This window comes from Capsicum annuum, chromosome 4 (genome assembly GCF_002878395.1).
Source record: "Capsicum annuum cultivar UCD-10X-F1 chromosome 4, UCD10Xv1.1, whole genome shotgun sequence".
Taxonomy (NCBI): Eukaryota; Viridiplantae; Streptophyta; class Magnoliopsida; order Solanales; family Solanaceae; genus Capsicum; species Capsicum annuum.
In genome coordinates this window covers 197017501-197026591 of record NC_061114.1, presented here as the reverse complement: position 1 = coordinate 197026591, position 9091 = coordinate 197017501, and the positions used below count along the sequence as shown (strand labels likewise).

The following is a 9091-nucleotide window of genomic DNA, read 5'->3' as shown; positions in this document are numbered from 1 at the left end:
CTTAACTGAAAACCTTTAGATTCAAGCGTCCGTCTCTAAATCTCCAACTTATCATTAACTCCACCCCAAGTCTCATCGATCAGAACCACATCATCTGCAAATAACATACACCAAGGCACCTCCTCTTGAATATGTCGCGTCAAAATATCCATCACTAAGGCAAATAGAAATGGGATAAGAGTCGATCCCTGGTGCAACTCTATCAAAATTGTGAAGTGCTCCGAACTCCACCTACCGTCCTCATACGAGTCTTCGCACCATCATACATATCCTGAATCGACCTAATGTACGCCATGAGAACCCCTCTAGCCTTCAAGCACCTCCACAGAATCTCCCTAGGAACACTGTCATATGGCTTCTCTAGATCAATAAACACCATGTGCAAGTCTTTCTTCCTCTCTTGAAACTGCTCTACTAATCTCCTCACAAGGTGAATGGCCTTAGTGGTAGAGCGACCAGGCATGAAACCGAACTGATTCTCAGAGATCATCACGATCCCCCTCATCCTCAACTCTACCACCCTTTCCCAAACCTTCATAGTACGACTCAACAACTTAATACCTCTATAGTTGCTACAACTCTGAATGTCTCCCTTGTTCTTATACACTGGAATCATCGTGCTCCACCTCCACGCTTCAGGCATCTTAGCAGCTCTAAAAATAATGTTAAACAACCTTGTCAACTACTCCAGACCTGCCCCGCTAGCGCTCTTCCAAAAATCTATTGGAATCTCGTCTGGCCCCGTCGTCCTACCCCGCCGCATCCTACGAATAGCTTCCTTGACCTCCTCAACCTCGATACGCCTACAAGAACTATAATAGAGACCCTCCTCAGATATCTCTAAGTCTCCCAACACAGAAATTTTGTCCCCCTCGTCGTTCAAAAGTTTATGAAAATAGGACTGTCACCTCTTCCTAATAAGGGCATCCTCAACCAACACTATACCATCCTCTCCTTTGATGCACTTCACTTAGTCAAGGTTACGACCCCCTCTCCCTGGCCTTGGCCATCCTGTATAATTTTTTATCTCCGTCTTTCTCATCTAAAGCTGCATACAAACTCTCAAAAGCTGTTGTCTTAGCCGCCGTAACCGCTAACTTAGACTCTCTTCTAGCTACCTTATACTCCTTCTTATTCTTCTGCCTTTCCTCACTATCCTTGATTCCAACCAACGTAGCATAAGCCACCTTCTTAGACTCCACCTTTCTCTTGACCTCTTCGTTCCACCACCAGTCTCCTCGATGTTTTCCAGATCGGCCTCTCGAGACACCTAACACCTCTCTAGCAGTCTCCCAATGCAATTGACAGTTGTCTCCCACATATTATCCACACCCCCTCTACTCTTCCAAGCCCCATGCTCTTCAACTTCTCTTCCATCTTCAAAGCACTAGCCAAAGTCAAGCTACCCCACTTAATCCTGAGTTGTGCCTCCCCACTTCTCTTCTTTTTGCCTTTATTGATAACCAAGTCCATCACTAACAACCTATATTGAGTCGAGATATTCTCGCTATGTATGAATTTACATTCTTTACATAACGCTCTATCCCCTTTTCTAAGAAGCAAAAAGTCTATCTAAGTCTTGGCCACAAAACTACGAAACATAATAAGGTGATCCTCCTTCTTCGGAAAGCTCGAATTTGCTATCCACAACCTAAAAGCCCTAGAAAAATCCAACAGAGAAGCTCCTCCTTCATTCCGCTCACCAAAACCGAAACCGCCATGCACACCATCATACCCTCTCGATAAAGACCCAATATGCCCATTGAAATCCCCTCCCACGAAAAGCTTCTCAGTACTCGAGATGCTCCTCACCACCTCATCTAAAACCTCCCAGAATTCCTTATTATCCACTTCGTCCAAACCTACTTGCGGGGCGTAGGCACTAATAACGTTCACCGTAGATCCCCCCATAACCAACTTAATAGACATTAGTCTATCACTAACTCTTTTTACCTCTACCACCTGCTCCCTATGATCTTTATCTACTAAGATACCTACCCCATTTCTATGTCTCACGCTACCCGAGTACCACATTCCATCTCAAGTATGCTACTTTTTGTAATTTTCCCTATCCTAAAACCACCCTTAGTAATCCTTTCCCCACTAACCTAAAACCACCGCCATATTTTCTCAACCTCCCCAACTCCTTCTCACACACATCACTAAAACTCCCTCAAAAACTAATCCCTCGGGTAACCAACCTATTAAACCCCATCCTCATATAAATCCATGCACACACACATTATCGGGAATGCTTTATTTTTCCTCCATAAAACTCCCTTCACTAAACAACATACAACCCCTTATTTTACTTCTATTCACTCGCACAGGACAAAAAAAACAATACCAAAAAAAGATACAAACAAAAGGCAAAGAAAAAGGGGGAGAAAACATTTGAAAAGCAAGAAACCAAAGGAGAAAACATTTAGGAAAAAAAAGAACAAAAGGGAAAACAGAGGGAGAAGAAAAAGAACGGAAGTAAGAGAGGAGGAGACAACCAAAAACTTAAAGAAAAAGGGAGCAACATCAAAAGAAGGGGACAACCAGAAGGAAAATATTTTTTGAGGGATAATAGTGTCTTTAATCATATTAATGCATGCATTGGATCCATAGCATTGCTAATACTATGGATTTTGAGGTATTAGTAATACATACCTCAATACACAATAGATTGTATAACTAATGCAAGCATTAATTATACACAGGGCAAAAGAATATACCAAACAAAGTATTAGTAATAGTCATTAAACTAATACACGCATTAACTTTCCAATACACTCTACCAAACGACCCCTAAGTGAGAAAAGGCAGAAAGGGAATAAGGAAAAAAAAGTTAGAGTTTGAGTTTGGATTTCCGTTCGAGTTACCGGTGACGATATTCTTACTTCGATACTTGGGGTTTAATTTGTCATACAGTTTTTATCACGTCTTGTACTATTATTTCATAAGTTTTATCGTGAATCAAAAAGTGAATGAAATTATTTAAATGACTTCATGTATTATGTAGCACGTAAAATTAATTATTTAAACGTGAGGTTTTGTACATGATTGTGCATTTAGTTATCATAATATTTTTGAGATGTGTAGTTGTATTATAAACCCCAACTTTGAATTCGTGAATGCATGCATGCAAAAAGATTAAAAAAAGGCATAATGCATAAATATGACCCTAAACTTGACATCAAATTATAACTTTGACCTTAAACTTTGATAGTGCACAAATAGGACCTTTAACTATTCAAAACCTGAACAAATATGACCTCCGATTTTGCAACCCCATGTGTGAGTCTCACTCGTGCCTACATGGAAAGGTAATCCAATCACACGATGCCACGTCGTTAAAAGGGCTGACTTGGAGGGAGGTCATATTTGTGCAGTTTTGAATAGTTCAAGGTCATATTTGTGCACTGTCAAAGTTTTACTTTTTGTGTTAAAATGGGGTTGTTTTTATGATTATCATTATCATTATTATTATTATTATTATTATTATTATTATTATTATTATTATTATTATTTATTTCTATAGCAGCAACACCTAATTTTTTTTTAAAATTAAAAAAAAAACAATCACTAGCAGGGATCGAACCCGCGCAATAGGCTGAAGGAAGCGCCTAAAAAGAGAAAATAACATCATTGGGCTATCTAAGTGTCTTGTTTATACGTACATAAATATGCATTTTCTACCTTATATATACAACGTAATTTTTTTACCGAGGGGGTTCGGGTGAACCCCATGGAAACCACTTAGGTCCGCCCCTGCATTAATTTAATATCATTTTAATAACGTTAATTTAATAACATTTTAATAACGTTAATTTGATAACGTTAATTTAATATACTACTACTACTATCCTTAATAATGTTAATTTAATAGCGTTTTATTAAAACTATAATTTTTTTATTATTAGTATAGTTTCATCTTTAATTTAATATTTAAATAAATTATATTTAGATATATTATATAACTTAAATTCACCCTCTGCTTTATAATATATATATATATAAATACCCGCACGATTTTTTCGTATGAGGCTGATCAATCTAATTAATAAATCTTCAATATTGCTCTTTTTCTGCAATGACAAAAGAAATTAGATGTCATTTTCATCTTTGAGCCGAAAATAATGAAAAATAATAGTGAAAATTCATTTAAAGGTCATATTTGTGCAGTTTTGAATAGTTAAAGGTCATATTTGTGCACTGTCAAATTTTAGGGTCATATTTATGTATTACGCCCTTAGATTTTAAGCTGGACGCGCCCAGTTTTGCGTGTTGAACACGCGTTTTGCCACGTAGGATCGGAGGTCCTATTTGTGCAGTTTTGAATAGTTAAAGGTCATATTTGTGCACTGTCAAAGTTTAAGGTCAAAGTTATAATTTGGTGTCAAGTTTAGGATCATATTTATGTATTATGCCTTAAAAAAAAGGTTGAAAAATAACATGCACATGCATATGCACACACAACACTTCTATATATATTTTGCATACACACACAGAAACGGACACACACACAAAAAAAGAAGAAACATAAAGGGAAGGAACATTTAGGAGAAAGAAACACACGAGGAGAAAATCAAAAAAAGAAGACACCAAGCAAATGCTAGTCTTTTACATACATAACCAAGTTAGTACTAGTAGTGTTTATGTATGTATCCATGTAATTTGAGAGCTATAGATGTCGTAGGTTGTGAAAACAATAATTTTGTGTGTAGGTTGAACCGTTGAAGTTTGATCTCATTATCATACCCTTCATGCTTGTGTTTAATGAATAATCATAGTCAAAAAATGTAATTGTTTTGCTTTATCATGTCTGCATATCTTCAATTATTTTTTTTAGTCATGTATTTTAGTTCAATTAATTCATCATTATAATGATATGTTTAGACCTTGTTAAGTGAATGAAGTTGAATCCATATCTATTTTTATTTTTTTTTGCATTATTATTTTTTGTTAAGAAAAATAATAAGGAAATTTTTATTTGAGCAATTTGTCAGTGTTTAGTAAGAACACGACAATATTATTGTATTAGTGTGTTCAAGTATGAATTTAGTTTCAAGAATGATAAAAAAAAATCAAGAGATATACCGTATATCTTTTTGTTAAAGAAAAAAAAGATAATTTTTGATACAATAATATTTATGTCTTTTTGTTTACTATTTTTCGTAGTCTCATGTTTAAAAGATCAGGCATGAGAATTTAAAATATAACTGATGAGCATATCATTTTTATTCTCACTTGCTTTCTACTATTTCGATCCATATTGTCATAATATTTAGATATTTATTGACTAATGAATTAATTGCGTTAATTTGATGATAGATTGTGGGTTTTGATATTTTAACACTTTGAACTTTCTTACGCTTGGACGATCATTCAGAGTTCCATCTATTAATTTGTGTGAAATTTGAGTGAGATAGGTTGTAAATGTACTTTAGACCGTCGATATTAAAATTTGTAATATTTGTTATCTTCATTTATATTTTGGTTGTTTACTGATACTCTTGAAAATTAATTTATTTAATGTGTATTAAAATTACGATATTTGTATTTTGGTTGTCCATTGATACTCTTGGAAATTAATTTATTTATTGCTTCGCGACTTTTAATTATTTAATTGCTATACATATATAAAATGGTCTTCTTACATTTTTTCTTAAATTATTTATTAATTAATCTGTAAAATAGAATTAAAAAAATAATGACATACTCAATTTCATTAGGAGTAAAATAGTTGTCCACCATATTAACCTAATCATCTTACTTTAGAAAGATATGTTTATCTATTGTGTCATTTTAAAGGTTTGTGTTGAAAATCTAACAATTGAACATTAAAAGATTGAATATTAAATTTGGATTCATTTATATTTGATTTGAAATAATTACAAATCAAAACTTAAATTGTTTATGAAATAAACTATGGTGATCTTTATGATTTTGACCATAAATTAAGAATTCTAAATCAATTTAACTTGATTTTGAGAAGATATAAAAAATTCTAAAAATAAATACGAAAGTGTTAAATAAGAAAAGTATAAGAAGTATCAAATTTTAAAAGTTTTAAATAAGTAGTCAAATTTTTTTCAAAGATTTAACTTTAAAAATAAAGAAAGATTTTAAATATAAAAAAATAAAAGAATAATCGTACTACATATATTGTTCAAATCGATGCGTCTCTTAATTTCTAGCAGCAAAGAAAAGAGGTACTGCATGACAAAAACAAAAGTGACGATCCATTAATCACTTGAAACTTCTGGTGGTAAAATATATATGTGCTTACAATAAAATATATTTTATGTTTACATTATTATATTAATGCGTAAAGGATCTTTGAGAAGTGATTTGAACTTTCTGTACTTTATTAAAACTTTTGCAATAGATAAAATCGTCTAATTTTAAATAATCAAAAGTTACACGTGCGATTCAACTTTTATATATATATATATATATATATATATATATATACCTAAAGTTGAAAATTTTTAATATAGATTTGTTGAAAGAAACAGACGTATAAGACTTTTGATATTTATCTTGGATGTATGATATTAGTCTTTATACATTATCTACACAAATATCTTTATTATAAACAATCTATATTAGTGTAATATATATTATAAACTATCCCTATATTAAATATCTACATTAAGAATTGTCAAATTTAATTTGGAGAAACAACAAAGAGATTAAAAAAATAGTACAAGATGATCAACACATACAACGGGGAATTGGTTAAATGAAAACAATTGTTTTGTAATGTCAATAGAAAAGATAAAAGTACATGAAATGACAAAAGTAGTAACTATCCAAATTCCACGCCAGCTACCATGTCTGGTGTCTTTTCGTGCGCTTAAATTAAGTTCGATCTATTTTTTTAATATCATTTGCATATTCTCATTTAATACTGGTGCAATCATCTTCTTGAACTCCTAAATCTGCTTCTGTTTATGAGAGAACAAACTTCGTCTTCTTGAATTCCTCAATCTGTTTGGGAGAAAACAAACTTTCTACATATGGTACAACTCAATTGAAGAAAATTGATAACGCAAACCCAACAACTTCAACTATTTCGAATTTGATTCTTTTTGTGCTCCTCAATCTGCTTCTGTTTAGGAGAAGATAAACTTTCTACATATGGCACAACCCAATTAAGGAAAAGTGATAACTCAAGCCCAGTAATTTCAACTACTTTGAATTTATTTCTTTTTGTGTCATAGACCTCGAAATAACCTTTATACCTTAGAAATATTATATCTCCATTGATTTTTATTAAGCTCACGGGCCTCAAGCAACGTCCGCAATGCATCGATGGAATCGTCAAGATCTTACTCCACGTGTTGTTCATTAATTCATTCTTTTTCATATGCCAAACTTTAAAATGTCGACTCGCTAAATTGTGTATCCTAATCAAACAAAGATTTTCTTCTAAAACATACAAAATTGGATCTTGAAACCTTTGAATTCGATCCGGAAATAACACTTGCTAAAATTGTTCCTTCTCCAAACAAAAACTTAATAAAATAGATTCATTCATATTCGAAGATAAATCCGTCATCACTATCAAATAAACAATCACGTCTATGGTAATAATGTCACTTTCAGAAAAAAAATTATTCGGAGAAAACTTTCCAATCAATTTCCACGATTCAGTTCTTGTTGAAAATAGATCGACCTCATAATAATCATCTGAAGTATCTTCTTTTCCTACTCTAACTATTTTATAATTATCAGTAAAGAAAACTTAACCAAAACCATAAATAGCAGGAAATCACATCCTCTCTATTTTTTTCTTTTCAGAAATTGGGCTAGGTATTTTTCTTGTTTCTCTGATGGTGGAATTCCACAAAACGATTAAGTCGTGAGAAAAAATCATAAGAAGTATACCATTACTGGAAGAACAAGTAAAACTTACTCTACTAAATAAATTTACTCTTGAAATTGGAGGCCTGATAAGAGATGCCACATAATCATGTTGAAGTGAAGTATCTAAGGAGTAAAAATAGTTGTCATCGTTGTCACATTCACCACCAGTTATGAAGATTTTGTGAAGATTCACGTCACTTTTTGACGAATTATGGTAAAACTTAATGAATTGGGGATTTTCAATTAGAGAGTGCCATAATTTGCAGACACATTTGAACCGTAAAAGCGATTTGACATGAAGTTTTTGAAGAATTTGAAGGGTTATCATTAGGTATTTTGAAGATTTTTGGCTTGAACAATTGATTGCTGATTTTGATTGAATGTGGATAGTGTTTTGAGTTTGAGTTTCTCTTATTCTGTAAAAGAAAGATAAGCTCTTCTCTGTCAGCACGTTTGTTTTATCATGAAGGCAATCTCTCCATTTCACATGCTTTACAAGGACAACCAGCTTATCATTTCACGTGCTTTCGGTTATCAAAGCATAAGGTTCTTTTGCATAACACGTGCTTCTCACTTTTGCCTGCTATATAACCACTGCTTCATTCTGTGTTCGTCTTCTCTCTTATAACAAGTAGTTTTAGGAAGGTAAAGGTGTTTTCCCTTAAAATAAAGGTGTTTAGTCAAATCTTTACAAGCATTTAAGTATTTTCCTGAAGTATCAGAGCTGATTTTCAGAAGCTAAAATATATAATATTTCCTGAAAAGTACTTACAAAAAAAACACTCGAAAGCACTTTTTAAAAGTTTGTAAACATTAATTGACCAAATATAGATTATTTCTCCCACTTAAGACACTTTTCAAATGAGATTTTTTGAAAAAATAAATTTCAAAATAAACCGATTTAGCAAAATTAGTCAAACAATTTAATTTTTTTTTCCCAAAGAGTAGATATCAATTTCAACTTGTTTTTCTTCTTTTATATAAAGGTAATTAGTGAATAATGGGTTATACTGTTAATTTAATTGAATTACATTTACAACTGCATGAAACACAAAAAAAAACATTAAATTTTACTTTAACTCCAATTATAACTACTACTCCTTTCATTCCTCAATAGTTGTAACCATTTTATTTGCACTCTTCCCTTAAAAAAACTAACTACTAATATGTTAAACTATATCGATAGTATAATAAATCATTATTGATATATATATAAATTCTTTGTATACAT

The 9091-nt window shown here is 32.3% G+C and overlaps 1 protein-coding gene and 1 pseudogene across 1 annotated transcript; both read right to left on the bottom strand.

Moving 5' to 3' along the window:
* Positions 1-1281: 1281 nt before the first annotated feature.
* Positions 1282-1929, bottom strand: LOC107868745 (craniofacial development protein 2-like). The gene is made up of 2 exons (XM_016715399.2): positions 1652-1929; positions 1282-1483 (listed from the first exon to the last, which is right to left on the bottom strand). The coding sequence occupies exons 1-2, from the start codon at positions 1927-1929 to the stop codon at positions 1282-1284; spliced, it is 480 nt and encodes a 159-aa protein (XP_016570885.2).
* Positions 1930-7057: 5128 nt separating this feature from the next.
* On the bottom strand, positions 7058-8188 carry LOC107868746 (annotated as a pseudogene).
* Between the last annotated feature and the right edge of the window lie 903 nt (positions 8189-9091).